This window comes from Pseudochaenichthys georgianus, chromosome 22 (assembly GCF_902827115.2).
Source record: "Pseudochaenichthys georgianus chromosome 22, fPseGeo1.2, whole genome shotgun sequence".
NCBI lineage: Eukaryota > Metazoa > Chordata > Actinopteri > Perciformes > Channichthyidae > Pseudochaenichthys > Pseudochaenichthys georgianus.
Genome location: NC_047524.1, coordinates 18137749 through 18156723, shown reverse-complemented (window position 1 = coordinate 18156723; position 18975 = coordinate 18137749). Strand labels below are relative to the sequence as shown.

At 41.7% G+C, this 18975-nt stretch overlaps 1 protein-coding gene across 2 annotated transcripts in view; it reads left to right on the top strand.

Moving 5' to 3' along the window:
• The first annotated feature begins 289 nt into the window (after positions 1 to 289).
• Positions 290 to 18975, top strand: part of dnajc17 (DnaJ (Hsp40) homolog, subfamily C, member 17) — a 36874-nt gene continuing 18188 nt past the window's right edge. The window contains exons 1-9 of one of the 2 annotated variants that reach the window (XM_034111670.1): positions 290 to 496; positions 9218 to 9287; positions 13096 to 13154; positions 13248 to 13335; positions 13531 to 13607; positions 14216 to 14324; positions 15028 to 15077; positions 16958 to 17035; positions 18831 to 18911. In XM_034111670.1, the coding sequence (XP_033967561.1) occupies positions 416 to 496; positions 9218 to 9287; positions 13096 to 13154; positions 13248 to 13335; positions 13531 to 13607; positions 14216 to 14324; positions 15028 to 15077; positions 16958 to 17035; positions 18831 to 18911 (693 nt within the window). In that variant the 5' untranslated portion in view covers positions 290 to 415. The remainder of the gene's footprint in view (positions 497 to 9217; positions 9288 to 13095; positions 13155 to 13247; positions 13336 to 13530; positions 13608 to 14215; positions 14325 to 15027; positions 15078 to 16957; positions 17036 to 18830; positions 18912 to 18975) is intronic. The other variant, XM_034111671.1, reaches the window with a different exon arrangement.

Here is an 18975-nt window from a genome sequence, read left to right as displayed (position 1 = left end):
ATGATCAAAAAATGCTGAATGGATCTTTAATGACAGAGGTGAAACAAATAGACAAAGTAAAACCATTACACACCTGGATACATTGAAAGTAATACCTGCCTATTTTATCACTTGTTAGCAGCCAAAACAAATGTAAACCCAAGTCAAAAAGGTTAGGACTTATACAACCTATTTTTCAATGTAAATTCTATGGTAAAAATGCACAAAATATCAACAGCAATGCAGAACAGAGTACAGCAGAGCAAACACTACAATTCCCAGGTTGCAGAGCACATCCCAGTTGAAAGGTTAAAGACGTCAACCGCACGCTACCGGGAACGAGGACAACAACAAACCCCTGAATTAGCCAAACGTTAGCATTGTGTTAAAATATCTTATTTTTCTGTGTTGATACTGTTTTTAATTTTTTGTGAAAATGTCGAAAATGGCTAAGGATATCCTAAAGATGGACCTTTATGGTTTACTCGGAATTGACATCACTGCTACACCAAAAGAGGTATGTATGTAAGCTAGCTGTTAAGCTAATTAGCTAGATAGAAATACGTTACTTTAGATCAGATGCATACCAGTCTGGAGGATGTCCTTTCGGTAGAACGTGTATCCGAGTGCTGGCTAACATTACATGGAAGAAGCGTTTGTACTTGCACAAGAACAAACTGTACTTGTGCTGCATTTCACTTCAGACGGCTATTTTAGCTTCTAGTTACCATGCAGCTTGTAACTGTGGGTCTGTCTGTGGTTATATTTTCCATGCATGTGTACTAACGTAACATAAAATAGTATTTTCTTCTTTAAAGTGAAACACCAGGTAAGTGAAGCGAGGACTGAAATTGTAGGTTAAATGAGACCTCAAGTAGCAAAATACACCGGCTAATGTTTGAATCGCAGAAGTGTCATACATCATAAAGGCCACTTGGTGGCGACGTTGCAACAGTTTATTATGGTATCGAAATGACAACAACCTCATGAGGTGCATTTTGAATGAGGTGGATTTACATTCTAGGGCTGCAACTATTTGGGAAATTGTGTTCATCTCCAAGTTATTTTCACTGTTTAATAGTTTGGTTTTTAAAATGTCAAATTCAATAAATAAAAGTCAACCACAACATTGCACAGATTAGGGAGCTATGAGTTTATCATATCAATGACACATCGAATAATAAACGAATTGTGTTAGTTTGGAACATTTACAAATAATATGGACATGAGATTTCATTAGTTTTTTTTGTTCTGACTACTTAATTTATTCTTAATTTAAAGCTCAACTAATGAATTACATCTGATGAGGCCTGGTAACATGTTCTAATACTACAGGAAGCATTTATAAGACAAGGTTCAAGTCTTTTATTAGTCATACGTACATAGCTACAGTGTAGTTATGACAATGAAAATCTTAGGTCACAGGCTAGATATGTTGATTACTTGCACACTACAAACCACATTTTGCCTGAATTACATTTTGTGCATGCATGGATTTTGATTGAACTCTTCTAAATGACTAAAACCTGCTTTTACCCTAAGACTATATTTCTCTCACAGTATTCAGTGTCTTAATTCCACAAGCCCAAAGGGAAATTAAAATGGTGGCAAAATGGAGGCAGGAAGTGACAATTTTAACAGATTTTAAAGTCCACAGGATTTTTGTAGAGGAGGTTAACGATTGTGGCTTGGGTAGGACTGAGATGCTAAATGCATAAAGATGGTTCTCTGAGGTCTGTTGATGTTTGAAAGCGGTTGTGTGTGTGTGTGGTTGTGGTGAATTGAGTCTGGTTGGGGGGGTGGTGGTCAAAAATCAATCAAGTGTGTGAAGGCAGATGTCATCAGTCGTTTACCGCGCTTCTTCAACGCTATTATCAGGCATGTTGTTTATCACAGACATGTGACGGAGCTCATCCCAGAGCCTGTGTGTGTGTGGGCTTAGCCACATTTTGTAAAACATGACCTTGACGTAAGGGGATTTGCGTTCTGCGTCTCCTCCTGGTTCTATTTAGCATCTCTATTTTGTTCTGCTGTTGACCTTTTTTCTTCTAAGCTTGGCTGGCTGATAAATGCTGCGGAAACTGGCCTGTCAAAAGTCTAAGATTTAGTGACTATGAATGACTTGGGTTTGTTTGCGTAATCCTTGTAGTGCTGAGGAAGACTGTTGCTAAGGCTAGCCTCCATTTAAAGAGTTATGATCTTGCATATCAGCGGGGCTTTGCTAATCATTTCCCAAGTGTCATTTACCTACCACAGATTGCCTGTTGAGACAATGTCAACAGCCAAAACCATACAAAATGTCCCATGGTTTATTCAGCTAGTCAAATAGTTGTGTACCTGTTGTGTTGCAGACTGTGACTAGATGCCTGGATGATTTACTTCCAGACGAAGCACCACAGACAAAGTGATTGCATTACACTGTAATTGCGCATTGTAAACTAATTTCTCCCAATAATGAGATTCTTCTGTTAGTTTCTGCTTTGTCAAACTCAGGGCAGATAGATTACAATTATTATTTCATTTTAAGGTGCACTGGCAGGACACATCAAAATTAATGCAATTGGTGGTCATCCGGTTTTCTGGTCGTTCAACATCAGGCAGCATCGCCCAGGTGTTTTATGCATTGTCTGTTATACACATAAAGTAAATACATCACATTTATCAAACCCCTTGACATTATGAACACAAACCTGAACAACTGATGTGTTATCAATCACAATTAGCTTGAAATCATTAATCAACATTATTTTGTAAAATGCACATATCTTCTACTATTCCCTCAAACGTTAAAACACTATCATACTGAAAAAAATCAGTCTCAATTCGACTAGAGGTAGGGATGCTCCGATCGCCAATTTTGGGGCCGATCGCCGGAATCAGTATCGGCCGATCCGATCGAGTGGACGGGGCCTATTGGGATCTCAGTTAATGGGGCTCATTCACTGGCGCGTCCACAAACAACAACCAACATAATTATTACATTCAAATGAAGTACATTATTCAAGTTTACAACTTTGGATACACGGGAGAAATGAGTGGAAGCGCTCTCTTTTCCTCTCTCCCTCTCTCCTGACAGCCTGTCAGTATTGTCTCATGCAGCTCACTGATCCAGTAATGACTGACAGTGAAGTATAAATATATTTATAACTAGTTTAGCTTGTTCCAGAGGTAGATAAAATAGCGTGTTAGTTCTAACGGAGCTTACGCACGGCGGCGTGCGTTGAAGCTTGCCGGCGGGCGTGTCAGACGCTCGACCAACAACCAATCACATGAATCTCCCGCCCCGGACACACAAGCACGCGGTTTGATTGGCTCGAGCTTGTACTGGCATATGATTCGATTGGCTGACGCTTCCGTCGAAGCTTCAAAAGTTGAGCATTGTAGTGTAGCAACGCTCCCACAATGCAGTTAGGCAAAGCGTGACGTCACCCCATTCAAAGTGAATGGGCAGAAGGGCTTGAGCCCACGTCCACACGGCGCCGTGCGTAGAAGCTTCAACGCTTCTGCCCATTCACTTTGAATGGGGGTGACGTCACACTTTGCCGAACTGCATTGTGGGAGCGTCGCTTCAATGAATGGGGGTGACGTCACACTTTGCCGAACTGCATTGTAGGAGCGTCGCTTGCGTTGCTCGCTTAAAAAGTTGATAAATGTTCAACTTTTGAAGCTTCGACGGAAGCGTCAGCCAATCGAATCATATGCCAGTACAAGCTAGTGTTGCACGGTGTACCGATACTTGAAAGGTACCGCGATACCCTGCCGTTAAAAATGTTACGATTCCTCCGTTTCATTAGTATCGGTACTTTAAGAATGACGGGGAAAAGTACTCCGGTGAGAAACCGCCGTTTTAATATGTCATATTAAAATGTCGGTTTATCACCGGAGTACTTTCCCCCGTCATTCTTAAAGTACCGATGTGTGCTTATGAGCCGTGTGTGTTCAGCGCTCTGCTTCCACTCCCTGCACTGCAGCCGTGCCTGCAGTCCCTCCCCTCTCAAGCACGCTCCAAGTCCCTCCCCTCTCTTGTGCACGCGCTAGCTGCCAGAGCATGTGAGAAAGCGAGAAGCATGGCTGCAAGTGGGAGTGCAACTGCTGCTGCGCCTCGGCTTGTTGACAAAAAAGACGCCAGAAGCGAAAAACAAAAAAGTTGTTTATCGATGATGCTTAATTGTATTTAATACAAATTATCGTCATTTATTTTATTTATTGTTCTCATTGTTTAAAAGTTTGTGTTATGGTTCTGGTGTGAAATAAAGCACAATAATTACATTTAAGACTGTTTCCCTTTTTTTAAGAAAAGTATCGAAAAAGAATCGGAATCGCAATTCTTGACTTGGTATTGGTATCGAAACCAAAATGTTGGTATCGTGACAACACTAGTACAAGCTCTAGCCAATCAAACCGCGTGCTTGTGTGTCTGGGGCGGGAGATTCATGTGATTGGTTGTTGGTCGAGTTTCAGACATGCCAGCCGGCAAGCTTCAACCTTTATATATACAGTATATGGCTTCAACGCACGCCGCCGTGTGGACGCTGCGTAACTGTGTGTTTTGCTCCGCTCACCGGTCCGTCACAGCGGGTGGAGCTGCAGGATTTCTGCTTCACACACGTTGCATAGCCTACCACTAATTTATTGTCATTTTCGGACACCTTAAAATACTGCCAGACTGGTGATGCCATTTTAGCGAGCTTGTTTTGCCGCGCACAGAGAAGTTTCATGTATTTTACGTCATATTACGTAATTCGAGCATCCCTAACTAGAGGTTTGGTCAGGTTCAAGCGCATAAGCACTAGGGCTGTGCATCTTCACTGGTCTCACGATTCGATTCGATTACGATTATCCTGTCAACGATTCGATTCGGTTCGATATCCCGGTGCATCACGGTGCATCACGATTCATACCAATGCGTTGCATCCTCAATTTTCTATATTACTGCACATGGCTTATTTTTCATCAATGCATCCATGCAGTAAATACATATGAACTCTCTTTTTATTATTTAGAAAGTGCTTCAGAAATCAATTACATAAATGTCTTGACATTAATTTATAAACCAAAATAAATGAATTGTATAGGTCTAGCCTCCGTGTGTGAAGTTGTTCCATTCTCAATGTCCTGAATGTGGCATCACACACAGGACTTGAGTCTGAACACAGCAGACAACAGGAGTATTTACAACAGCATATACAAACAAAAATACTGCATGTGGGTGCACACTTACATTCTCTGTCTTACTGTTACATAAATCCCATGAATGTATGAGATTAAATTAGCTTCATTATATCTCAGTGATTAAGTGAATAACAACGTTTCTATCGGGTCACTATCAGCCTGTCACTCATTATTTTCAGGGAGGGGGCGGGGCTTGGAGGGACGGAGAGGAGACGGTGATCGCGGAAGCTTTTTTCCTCCTGCCTTCACAAACTTTACACACGTATATATCGTCTGCAAATTGCTAGAGGACATTCATACTTTGCAATCCAAGACTTAATTAAATCCACCAAAAACCTGACATGATTGTAACGCGATTATTTTTGAAAAACATAAATCCCTCCCTGTGTCTCTGAGCCGCAGCGACATGCACGGAGTGATTCAGAGCGGGTCCTGCTGTTGTCGGTTCTGGACTGGTGTTCTTGTGTTGGTGGATAAAGCAGACTGCTCAGTGTTGCTGTGCCGCTGTCACGTATGTTCCCTGATTTCTGCGTCACCGACCGATTTGATATTAAAGTGACAGAAAAAACGTTATAGTAAAGCCGCGGCCGGAAAATCAGGAAGCAACGTTACTACTCTATAACCGATTATCTTCCGTCACTGCATCGAGACCGAATCGTCCACGTCCGCATCGCAATGCATCGTAGAAACGATTATTTTCAACACCCCTAATAAGCACTTAGAAAGTTAATTACAGTGTTTTCTGTTTCTCTTCATTAAGTCAGTGTTTTCTTCTTACTTTTAGTTCTTCTTTCCTGTGTGGCCATGCCCTCTGTGCCCCTCTCATTGCTTCTCTTCTTTACTTTTTCCTGTCGTGCGTTTTATTATTTTCCTCCAGCTGATAATGTCCCATAAATACAGAGCGTTGTAATTAAGGAGGATGGGCCCATGGCAGATCAGGCAGCTAATCAGCCTCACGGCTAGAGGCCCCACCAGGGCTGTGTCGAGGCTGCTCTAGGACCAGTTTGTCATCTGTAATTGGCACCAAAGCCTGGTGTAATGAGGACAAGATGAGGGCCTGCAGTTGCTGTGGCAGGCAGGGAGGCACACACAGTCTGTTTTTCACCGGCACTAACCATTGGGGCTACTGTTTGACTGCTGCTGCACAATAGGAGTCTTTCTGTGATTTCTTGGTTCCTCTTTTTGCAAACTGAATCGTATGAAATAGTTGAGATTGTTTGCCATTTAGTTTATCTTGTGCTTAAGACAAGGACACTGAGCATGTGACAGCCTAGAATAATAAAAAAAAGCAAATGAAGACACAGCAAAAAAAAGTGTTCTAAGCACATGGGACAGCAGTTGGTTTCGGGCCAGGAGTTCTTCTGGGTTTCTCTTCACACAGTCTCACTCATAATTGATTTAGGAGCCAACATCTGAAAGGTCATGGTGGGCACACAGATAATTGCGACATTAATTGACTGCATTAGTCCTGCAGGAGGATGCCACTCGATCTGAGAGCTCTTATCCGCACATGTGCTAGAGTCTTCAAAAGTTGGCCCGCTTTGGCTTATATTTAGTAGGACCAAACGGCTTCAGGGTCTTCCAGCATCAATTAAGGCTTGCGTGTGACGGCATTGATGGGAGTAATCATGTATTATTTAACAAAACTGCTCTGGAGGCTCAGTAGAGACGAGATATCTTGGAGGATGCTAGACAAAGTGAAAAAGGAAAGAGGAGGAGATGGGGAGAAAAGGCGGTAGGATAATTAGCTGCAGTTTAGAGAAGTATGTGTGTTAACTACGTCTGTAAGTGAACTCAGTGAGACAAAGGTGATGACACGATACATCGCCGCTCTGCAACAAATCGATGACAGTATTTACTTGTCAAACAGCTCAGCTAACCAGAATTGTGTCCCGACAATGTCAAACATCTGCTCAGCTTTCAGCGGAGATGTGTTTTTCTTGTCAGCTGGCTGCAGGTGATAAATAACATGAGACGTAGATGAAAGTGTGACATGAGGACACGGTATGAGGAGCTCTGAGAGGAACATAGCAGTGATATTTATGCCCCTTTTATCTCAAATCACATCAACTTAACTTCACAGCTGCAAACTGTGCTGCTCTGTTTTGGAAATATGAATGTATCTTTCTACTATTTTACGCCAAACATTGGTTCTACCCTTTCTAAACTTGCTTACCTGTGTAATGCATAGCAGTTTGCATTAGGTTGCAGGTTTTGTCAAATTTGCATTTTGGTTGTGAGGTAAGGAACTGTGGCCTTTTTGTATCAATATGCACTTAAGCTGCACTGTGATGGACTACACAACTCAAGCAAGTTTTATGGAATAATAAGCAATTCAATAAGATGAAATAGATTTGAAATGAATGGAAACCAATAACTGCTTTGAGCAAGGGCAGAAAACAAAATTGTAGTCAAAGACCTACAATTGTATAGTCCTTTTGTGAAGCAGACTTTCATTCTCAAAGAACTGATTGGGCCGTATAAGGAATGGAGTTCTCCAACTGTTCTCACCACCTAGCCATTGCTCAGGATGCAATGGCTTTCATAATGACCGTTCTTGCCTTTTTACTTAATCTTGGTCCCAGAAATGAACACCATGTATAAGGATGAATGATGTTACGTTTGAACTTAGGTTTAAGTTCTAATTTCCTGCAACAAGCCCCCGGTGAACTCCAAAGGGTTCACCTGGGGATTGTTGCCTTCTCGTGATCAAGTGCAGTCTTACCTCTTGAACTACTTTGGAAAATTGGCATGCGGTGTAATATTCCTTAATTGACTGTCATGGAGACTCATTGGAGTTGCTGTTGAACAATGCTTGGACACTGATGGATTACACCATTCTGTTCGGTTCCCTCACAGTTTTGTTTTCCCCCCAGTTAAGTTAAGTCTGTATGTTTTGGCGTGCACTCTTAAGATAAAATTGTGCAAAACAACACTCAGGGAAACATTACATATGCCAGAGGACAAGGCGTCCAATGCAAACGTTTCCCAGACACGAAGAAAGTAGCTCCCAAGTTCTGTGGCCCGTAGAATGCTGGCGGGAGATTGATTTGCTCAAAGGGGGGTGTTTGAAAACGTGCAGAACGTTGGCATGGCTGATTAAAACTGGTGAGAAATGAATGTCAGTATGTGTGCTCGTGTCTGAGTTTGGATATAGGGGGGCTATATGCCAAGTTCTTTGCATGCAATGCATACATGCGAGTGTGTGTATTTGAGGTTTTGAAAGCTTCAGCGCCGCGCTCTACAGCCCCCTCTGGTCTCCACGGAAAGTTTCCCTGCTTCCCTTCTGTCTCCAGAGGAGCAGTGCTTTAATGAAAACCACCTTGTCATTAACGTGTCCCTAGAAGGACCAATGAATGGTTAAAATTCCAAGCAGTGACCCAGGGTTACAAAATCAGCTATAACTAAAACCTCATATGACATTACAATACTCGGAAGTATTGTTTAGTTTTTCCACTTTGGCTCTCCGAACCCCCCAAAAGTTTTGGCTACCTGCCTAAGATATTAATGGCAGCTTTCTCAGATTTGTTATAGACAATGGCACTCTGTTTGTGTATGTTATTGTAACGTTTTTTAAAAGTTTGAATAAAGATGGTCTAATACGGCTGCAACTTAAGGCCACATTTATCTTGCACGCTGGCAATGTGCCCGGGTACAGTTTGGAATTCTTGTCCAAGTAATTGACTTTGTGTGCCGAGGTGGTTAGATTCCATTAACAACATGTCAGAAGGACACGAAGCAGAGGATCAGCTCAGGTGTTGATTTGATTCAAACAATACTATCGCAGATTTTTATTTGAGCGCGGACCACATTCCAATCCCCAGTGCTTTCATGTCAGACTGTTACCACTTGTGCCATTATTTCAATGGGACCATCATTTCTCTTTAATTCAGACTTTGGTTTTCTGGGGCAAGGACGACAGGATAAAGATAATTGGTACTGAGTGTAAGAATGTAACTTTCACATCGCCAAAATCTGTGCTTAAGTGGATGATTCTTTCTCTTTGTGTCCTAATCAACGTTTTCCACTCTTCATAACTCTAGGGCTTCTTCTGTTTTTCACTTAGATCAAGAAAGCTTATCGACAGAAAGCCTTGACATGCCATCCAGACAAGAACCCAGACAACCCAAAAGCAGGTGAGTGCGGTAGTCATTGTGTTGACACGTGTTTCTTTTCACCTTCTCCCAATTCGGAGCCTCATCTCTCTGTCATTCACCCTATTCAACTGGAACAAGAGCTATTGGAAGCCTATGCCATTTCTGCCTTGTTTTCTAAATAATTAGGGTTAATCAGCCTGACCGACTGGCCACCATGCTCTCATCAAGTCGTACCCTGCCAGACGGCCTAGCCACAGCTCTCTGTGGGACGTCTAACCAGCGCCTGTCTCTCTAGCCAGACGGGACCAGCCAAACACCGGCAGCCCAACCATCACCACCAGCGTTTCCACACTCCATCCCTCTGTGGCTTGAGTCCTTCTGCACGCCTGTCGCCAACCAGCATGTCTACAATTAGACCAGGAAATCTCAGTGTAGCTTTTAGTCGGGGGGGAAAAAAGGAAACCTTGGACAAAAGACTGATCACGAGGCATGTTTTCAAGTGAGGTTTATGCGGTTGTTGGATGGTTCAGACAATTCCTGATTATGTCAGGAGGAAGAAAAAAACTGGGAAATTGGTATGGTTTGGGGGGTTGAGAGGGATAATACAAAAGCAGGGGGTCGGTTTCCCAGAAATGTAAAAGAAGTGGTTTGGAGGGCCTCAGCGCTTGAACCCGCTCATGGACAAACTCGGTCTCTATCACACGAAGAAGAGGCAGGACTCTGGATTTGCTGCTCGTCAGGGGGAAGCTTGTATGCATGTACGAGGTGACTTAGGGGTCATGAGTCCTCAGACTGAAGACAACCCCACACTATTTCTTCACTTTCCTCAACCCCCCATGTTGTGACACTCTAGCTGCCTAGTGGGCATGGCAGGTCTCCCCCAGTTGGATTTCTTTCCAGGCCATTATAGACGTGTAGGTAACCTGAGCGCCTCTCCTGGCAGCCTGAGCTCCAGAGCCTCCTGTTAGTGTACACTGCCGCTCCCCAGAGGGAGTAACAGTATCGGCCCGGTAGGCCTCCCATCAGAGAATGATTAAGCCCGGCCAGTAGTGTGTGTGTGTGTGTGTGTTGACAACTGGGGGAGGTGGAGTGTTGCGTGGTAGTGGTGATTGCGGCAGTGGCCCCTCGAGGTGCTCTAATGGAAGATAGATGGAGAGGCCTAGTATTTGTGTGGGAATGCACGTCCGTGTCATCGGAGGAAACTGGTTTTGTGAGACACACGGGGCACCTTTTTTAAAGCATAAAAATGTCTCCTTTTTTTCCAGGCCTTTGTTCCAGCTTCAGCTTTATGATGCAATGTTGAGCACATGAAGCCTCCTTTGGTATAAGCAACTTTATTTATGTCAAATCGCCTTATTTTGTATCCCTTTTTGTTTTAGGTGCAAAATGATCTAATTAACTAATGTTATATCTTTACAGTGTGAGAAAAAGTTTTTATTGAGTACTTGTCCATGGACAAGTGAGTTTGGCAATTTACTTGTCCGAATACATTTTTCACTTGTCCAAAATGGACAAAAATTGGGGCCACTGGAATCTTCTTCGTCATCGTATTTTACATTTTCCCACGGTTTTTACAACATAAGTGACAACACAAAAAAATGGTTTTTACAAAAAAATGGTTTTTACAACATAAGTTTTTACATAACGTAAGTGAGCGGTAAGATTTTACTGCATCACACATAGGGTTGGGTATCGTTTGGATTTTAACGATTCCGGTTCTGCTTTTCGATTCCGGTTATTTTCGGTTCTCGATTCCGGTTCTTTTGAGAGGATAAAAATAAGTCCCATGACAAACTGGGAGAAAAATATATTTATGAAAACATTAAGTCAAATCTGTATTCCTATTTACAAATCACTTCATACTGTTGAATTTCTTACAGTTATTGAATACAATTTATATAAAAATAATCTCTGCATTGTTTAGTTAGTTCTAAGCGGTGCAGTTTGAGAATGTACAATTGGCCCAGTGTCCTCTGATGTTACACTGCAACCTGCCTGTGAGACAGAGTCCAACCACACATCTCCAACACATAGGCCTAATAATAATAATAATAATAATACATTATTATTATCTCAAAAAGAGAGATGCTAACAAATAATCTAGGAAGTTTAACCACTTGGATTAAACCGGAGGTGACAAGTCTCAGTGTCATCCTGGACTCAGATTTGAACTTCAACGCCCATTTAAACAAAGCTCAGAAACATAGCGAAGGTAAGACCATTCATACATCAAAATGATGCAGAGAAGCTCATTCATGCTTTTATATCTAGCCGACTAGACTACTGCAATGCACTATTCACTGGTCTCCCCAAGAAAGCTATTGGAAGACTCCAGCTCATTCAAAACTCTGCAGCTAGACTACTAACGAATACCAAAAGGAGGGAACACGTTAGTCCTGTCTTAGCTACTCTACACTGGCTTCCTGTAACTTTTAGAATTGATTTGAAGGGGCTTCTCCTCACATACAAAGCTCTAAATGGACAAGGACCCAGCTACATGGCTGACTCTCTGATGAACTACACACCTGCCAGAACACTGTGATCATCAGATGCAGGTCTATTAGAGGTCACCAGCTTCTTTACCAAAGCATTTTACTGATTTTACTCTATTATACTGCACTATTCTCTGTGATTGACATTGCACTATTTCTCTATGTTTTATTCCCCATGTTTTTATTTTTAATTATTTTATCCCACTTTATGCTTTGCTCTTGCTGCTTGTTTTACACTGATTTTATGTCTTATTTTTTACTGATGTAAAGCACTTTGAACTGCAATCCCCTGTATGAAAGGTGCTATACAAATAAAGTTATTATTTTTTTTTTTTATATATATATATATATATATATATATATATATAGCTTATAGTCCTAGCGCTTTTCTACAACTAAAAGAGCTTGCACGCTTACACATGTCCTGCAATAGCTGCCCAGCTACTCACTGTTTGTAAAAGTAAATAAATAGTATAAATAGCATTTCAATAATGTACTTTCTATACCCTGCTTCATAAACAATACTGACATGACATCCCTGTGCTCCTCCGAGTCTGGGGGTCCAGGGATGTGAGGACAGCGCGAGGACACAGACAGGGAGGCTGCTTCACTTCATAAAGGAAATGGTGGTTAATATTAACAACACAGGAGCTAAAACGCGTAATAACCTCCATTACGTGTTAGAGAAAGAACATAGAAAGTTTGACAAAGATGAGGCTGTTAAACGGGCAGCGGATCCGCTGTGTGTAGAGAGAGAGAGAGACGCTGAGCTGCACCGTGCAGCGATCAGCTGACACGGAGCATAGAGAGAGAGAGCTGCAGTCCGCGGGGCTCGGCCTCGCCTCCTGTCCTCACAACTCTTAATCCCGGGACCGGACAATTGTTATTGTTCCGAGTTTTGCTTCCCAACCCTGCCACTGTGCTACACTTCCCATCCGCTCCGCCCCGCCCCCGTCTAACTGTACAGAAAGCGGCGAGATGCATTTCCTTATGAATCGATTTGCAGAACCGAAACTAACATTTCTAAATGAACAATGGCGGACACGGACAATTTGCGAATGAGTTCTGCCTTTTGTAAACTGAATTTATCAATAATTTGTCAATAAATCGGGGCGAAAAACGTCACTTGTCCGCCGGACAAGTCAATTGAAAGATCTACTTGTCCGATATTGTAAATAACACGTCCCGGACGGTGGGACGTGTACTTTTTCGCACACTGTCTTAGTGTAATTTATTTAAATAAGATATTTGCTTATTCCATCTTCAAAACTTTGGTTCCTGTGAAAATATATATATTTTTCTACGTTCATCCAGTAGCAGAATGTTTATGTTTGTACTTTTCCACTTGTTTCCAGTGGAGCTCTTCCACCAGTTGTCCCAGGCTCTCGAGGTGCTAACTGATGCTCCTGCCAAGGTAATACGGCGGATGCCTCTCACCTCGTCATCAATGCTGATTCACACTCACACAGAGACTTGATTTCATCCTGGTGTCTAACACTGTTTTCAGGCTGCCTATGACAAGATCTGCGCTGCCAAGAAACAAGCAGAAGAAAGACACAGGAAGCTAGATGATAAGAGGAAGAAAATAAAACTCGGTAAGTCCCTTTCCATATCCTGCATCATCTCAAGGCTCATGATTTACTTATTTTCTAACGGGGGATACTATAGTTTAAAGTGCTGGGTAAGCTGCATGGATGTCAAGGATGAAATTCAACAAAAAGCTGCACAGTTTTGTCTCTTTCGCTTGTTGTAAAAAGATACTTGAGTGCGTTTGTATTTTGCTTTGACAGACTTGGAGTCCAGAGAGCAACAAGCAGAAGCTCAGACTCAGGATGAGGCCTTTAACACTAGAACACTTGAAGAAGAGGTAAGAGAATGAAGAGAAACCATATGAGAGATGAACCAAATATCAACACACTTCAGTCCTTATCGTTGTAATGGGAAAAAGGTTTCCAGTTCATCCAGGAAACTCTGTGCTTTCTATTCTGTTTTTCGTCAAATACTCCCTTCGGATTGAGTTAATATCCTCCAAAGACTTGGGTCAGGAACAAAGGTTTTATCTGAGAGGCTTTTTTTCTCTGCCATGTCATAATGATCAGTAAACCCAAGGTGATATTGCATGACTTGATACACTTTGTTCGGGAAGCCAATAATAAATAAAAGTGGTGTGCGTGCCTCCTAGGTGAGACATGGCGTGTGCTCAATGTGTTAATGCATGTCAATATGTGGCCACGTGCCATGTTGGGGGAAGAGGTAACCAGTAGGTGGCACTGTGAGGTCTTTGCTTTAACTGACGAAATAAGGTCTGCACACCGTCCTGGAAATCTCAAATGAGCAGAAATGGTGTCTTAGAATGAGATAGACGGACAGGTGGTGACCTTTTTATATAATCAATCTATGGTGATGATGACTTATAAATCTGTTCTTATTATGGAATGTTCTTATTATGGTATGGTTTGTGTCTGTTTCTACCAGATTGCCCGTTTGAGAGAGGAGGGATCCAGGCAGCTTGAGGAGGAACAGAGGCTCATCAGAGAGCAGATCCAGAGAGAAAGAGAAACACAGCAGATGGGAAGCTACACAAGTATGTCTATCTCCAAGGTTTAACCTAGTCCAGTCAGTCCAGGTAATCCAAAACAGTTCAGTGCAGTCCTGGATGAATCCAGTTTGATCCAGTGAAGACTATCCTGAATGAACCATAATACTCTCAATCCAACCTTAACGGTCACCAGCTTCCCGGTGGTTCTCCAAATATTATACACATACAAATCTATATATATATTTGAATGGATGTTTTGCATTGTCAAGATGTCTACTATGTTTTTTGGCAGTTAGACAATATAGCGTTGTGATAAAAGAATGCCAAACATCACGCACACACAATGTTTGTCCATCCAACTTTATGCCTCTTGGTTTTTTGCTTTAAGCTTCAGTGAGACAAAGTAAGAAGCTTGTAAAATAAGACGAATAGAAGTGTGGGTATTTAAGGGAATTACTGATTATTGGCCCTAGACGTAGAGATCTTTTTATGGCTGGACAATTACTCATGCGTAGTTAGCACGTCTTTTGAGTCTCCTCTATTTGCACGCAGGCAGGCCTCCCAGCCCTCCGCTGGATAAGTGCTCTGCCTGGACCATTTCGAGAGGCACTCAGTGGATTATTAGACTGCACTAAGAGACATACATTTACCATAAGACAGCCAGTTTCCACATCGAAGTCAAAACAATTGTTTCCTTGTATTTGCACTTAGCTGTCTCATCCCTTTGACCCTTATGTTTTTTTTCCAGTCTCAGGAGTGGTGAAATGTTCCAAAACCAATGTGACTCCCAAATTGAAGGTACGTTTTTCAACAAAGGGCTTTAAGTCCGGGGAAGAGAGGTCAGGACGAGGTTTGCACTTCATGGAGACTAACATATTAAAACGGAAAAGAGGAACGGCTCCATCTGAGTGAAAGCGCAGGCAGAACCTCAGCAGGGATTTTGATAAAACCATTGACATTTGTAATTCATTATCTGGGGACCACATAGCTGTCTTAGCACTGAGTGCACACGTTGTTCTAACGCCCATTCTTCCAGAGTAGGCCTGAAGTCGTCCGGAGGCCTGTAACAATGCCAAGAGAGGGCTTATTATATTTCCTCCTGGAAACTGCCTAGCCCGGCATATTAACGGACACTCTGGGGACGTTAGCTAATGTGTTTAGACATTAAATCTGGTTTTCAAATTTGATAGCCATCTAGCGCAGCAGTGTATTCCCCAACATTGTGTATACAGTTAGTAAAACAAACATCAGCAGTATGAGGGACAACATCACGGACATGGGAACATTACTGCATCAACATATCTCAGAGAATGTTGGCTCTTCTTATGTTGATGATTAAAAATAAGACTCTGTTTTGCCTGTATGTTTTTTTGCAAAACAAATATTACATCTGATACAATATAATACTGATCCTTAAAGATTAAACATGATTTATAGATAAAAAAACACATCTGACTGTTAGACAATTGATTGTCATTCATTACTTAAAGCGAATCCCCAATAACGTTTGTCCCTATGATAGTTCTTTGAGAAACAGCCATTTGGTTTCACTTTAATCTCTCCGGTCTGTATATTTGTTTACTTTTGAAGTAATGAGTTAGTGTTATGTTGGGGTTTAAACCGCAGATATCCCATCATTCCCAAACGTAAACATCTTATTCAAAGATCAATGAGTAAATGGGTTATCGGTGGGTTCTGGAGACTGAGTAATTGTTGTTAAAAAGTCTACTTAGACAGGGTCATTCCCAGAAATCATGTTTCTCTGACCGTGAGCTGGAGCTGAATCAACACCATTTATATCCCATTGGAAGCAGTTACACTCGTTATACGAGACGTTACACAATGTCTCTGTATGGGATCTGATTTCAGTGTTAAGTGAAAGGACTCTAATAAACTAATAACTAATAAAACAATGTGCTGGATGATCTCATTGTCTTTTGTTAAGGCTGTTCATTGGAATAGCAGAACATAGTTTCAAAATCAACATTTACACAGCACAGTATAAATATAATCAAGACTTGGCTAAAGAGACAATGTTGCACAATCGAATAAGTGAACCACAGTTGAAATACAACAACCTTGTACCTAGGGCGAGCTGTTTTTGATTACGTAGCCATTATTGTGTCTGGTGTTGTGCTTCAGTCTGCGGCGCTATAGTTAAGAACCGTGTATTTTCAGGTCCAAGTCTTTGCGTGTTCATTTCCGCCATTTTAGCTGTTTGGTATGAATGGAAATTGACTGCAGGTCTCACAGGCGGTGCAGAGAGATGTTCCAAGAGTTTAACAATGTCTGTATCCTCCTAGTTATTGTAATCGGTGTCTCATCACAGCTTTTCATCAGCTGAGTCCAATCAATTGAGCTGTAATGATTCCACATTATCATGCACCTCTTTAATTCTTCAAAGTTCTGATGTTCTTCTTCTTCTTCTTCTTCTTCTTCTTCTTCTTCTTCTTCTTCTTCTTCTTCTTCTTCTTCTTCTTCTTCTTCTTCTTCTTCTTCTTCTTCTTCTTCTTCTTCTTCTTCTTCTTCTTCTCTTCTTCTTCTTCTTCTCTTCTTCTTCTTCTTCTTCTTCTTCTTCTTCTTCTTCTTCTTCTTCTTCTTCTTCTTCTTCTTCTTCTTCTTCTTCTTCTTCTTCTTCTTCTTCTTCTTCTTCTTCTTCTTCTTCTTCTTCTTCGCAGCTAAAGTGGAAGTGTAAAAAAGATGACCAAACGAACGGAGGCTACTCTCAAGACATTCTTTTCAGACTTCTGCAAAAGGTACACCGTCTTAAAATCAAATTAAAACTTAATCTAGGTAATATAATGAAATATATCTCGAGGCAACTGAGGTAACAATCCCTTTTTAATATATTTGTACTTGGACTTTGCAGGCAATGTTGTAAATTAATGAGCATGACCGTTTTACAAGAATTTTGCATCATGCATGTGATGAAGTACTTAAAATGGGAGCCATTTATTTGACTGGATTAACCAAAAACAGACATTCCCATTGGAGTATTAAATGATATTATTTCTCAGTGAAGTAATTCAGTACTTATTTCTTAATCCCAATGCAAAATGAAATAGATTTGTAGAAATAATAGAATTTGATCCAAGCATAGAAACAAACTCGCCTGCAGAGTCCGGCCATGTCTGAGGTCTGCATGACCTCACCGCTGTAGATTGTTTTATTCTTCCCCTTAAACAAGGCCCATTAAGTTTTGTTGCAGTGAAAGTGCCGAGGGCAATGTTGGAGTGCCCGTGTAAAGCCATGCACGCTTGTGCCGCTCTCACCAGGTGATTAAGCAGTACCAAGGGATAAATTAGGAAATGTGCTCTTCTCATGCAACGCAGTACCACCTTATGCCATGATTCGTGACGGGGCCTTTTAGTGGGGGCATAGGTTGGAATGAGGATAGGGCAAGTGTCACTGACGTAAAGCTGTTTGGAAAACAGGCGTATGAATTTCTCCTCTGCACGAACCCCATCAATACGGCTCCAGGCAGGAGGGCTGTGTCGTAATAAAGACTGTGGAAGTTGTTTCTTTTTCAATTCTCCAAAGCAAAGGAGACTACATTTTTAGGAAAGGTTTTGTTTGGGATGGCAAGCTATAATGATTGACAGTTAATGTTTTAGGCAAGAAATAGCCACCACTGTGTGGGAAAGTACGGTACGTGTGTTCTTGTGCATGCGTACGTGTCCGGACTTGTGTATTTTGGCCGCTCCAAATAATAATTCTTAGTTCAACGGGGGGGAAAAAAACATTTAAAGATATTAATATTCTAAGAAACAGAGGCCTTTGAGAGTCTCCTTTGTCACTGTTGGCCTGCTCCAGTGTCTTTCGTAGACATTAGCATTCCTGGACTTTCCTGTTCCCAGAAAGCTTCATTTTTCCAGGACGAGATTCTCCAAGGCCATCCTCCTCTCTGCTCGCAAGCCCCTGCTTTAGGTTGGGAGACGTTGGTTGCAAGTGATACAGTCCTGAGGAATTAAAAAATGGTGCTGCTCTGCTTATAGCATTTTTCAATCGAGATCAGCTTTTTGTCTCCCTGCTAAGACATTTCTATCCGTCCTCCTCCTCCTCTCCATGTCTCTCAGACAAATATCAGGGAATGTCTGAGATGCTCTTTGCCCCGCTCATCTTTTTGACCTGCCTTTCCTCCCTGTTCTGATTTGTGGCATAAAACTGGATGAGAGCCACATCTAACTTCATGCCAAAAACATTGTTGATCAAATACAGTCGTTGCATAAGGAGTAGTTAAAATGATCCAATATTGCCTTTTTGTCTCTTTTGAGAAGTGGCAGACGTCTCTCTTTGTACACGATGTTCTGTAGAGTATTACTGGCTCGGCCCCAAACATGCAAAACCTATCGTTAGAGATCAGTTCTAACAACCACACACATATTGAATCGTAATATTTATTCCAGAAGTCTGTTATATTTTCAGTCTGCATATGCTTTGTGTTTTCATAGTTTGGGGTTTTGCCGTGAAAGGAAATACCAATTTGAATGTTTTGTATCTCCTCTTCCCCTGTTTGACCTCTTCTTTTATTCTCCCATTTCTAACCTCTAGTATGGGGACGTGTCGAATGTGATTGTATCGAGTAAGAAGAAAGGAAGCGCTGTGGTTGAATTTGCGACTGTGCGAGCAGCTGTAAGTACCTAACCCCTCCTGGGACATTGTCCTCATTCTGTTTGTTCAATAATGGAAATCTTCC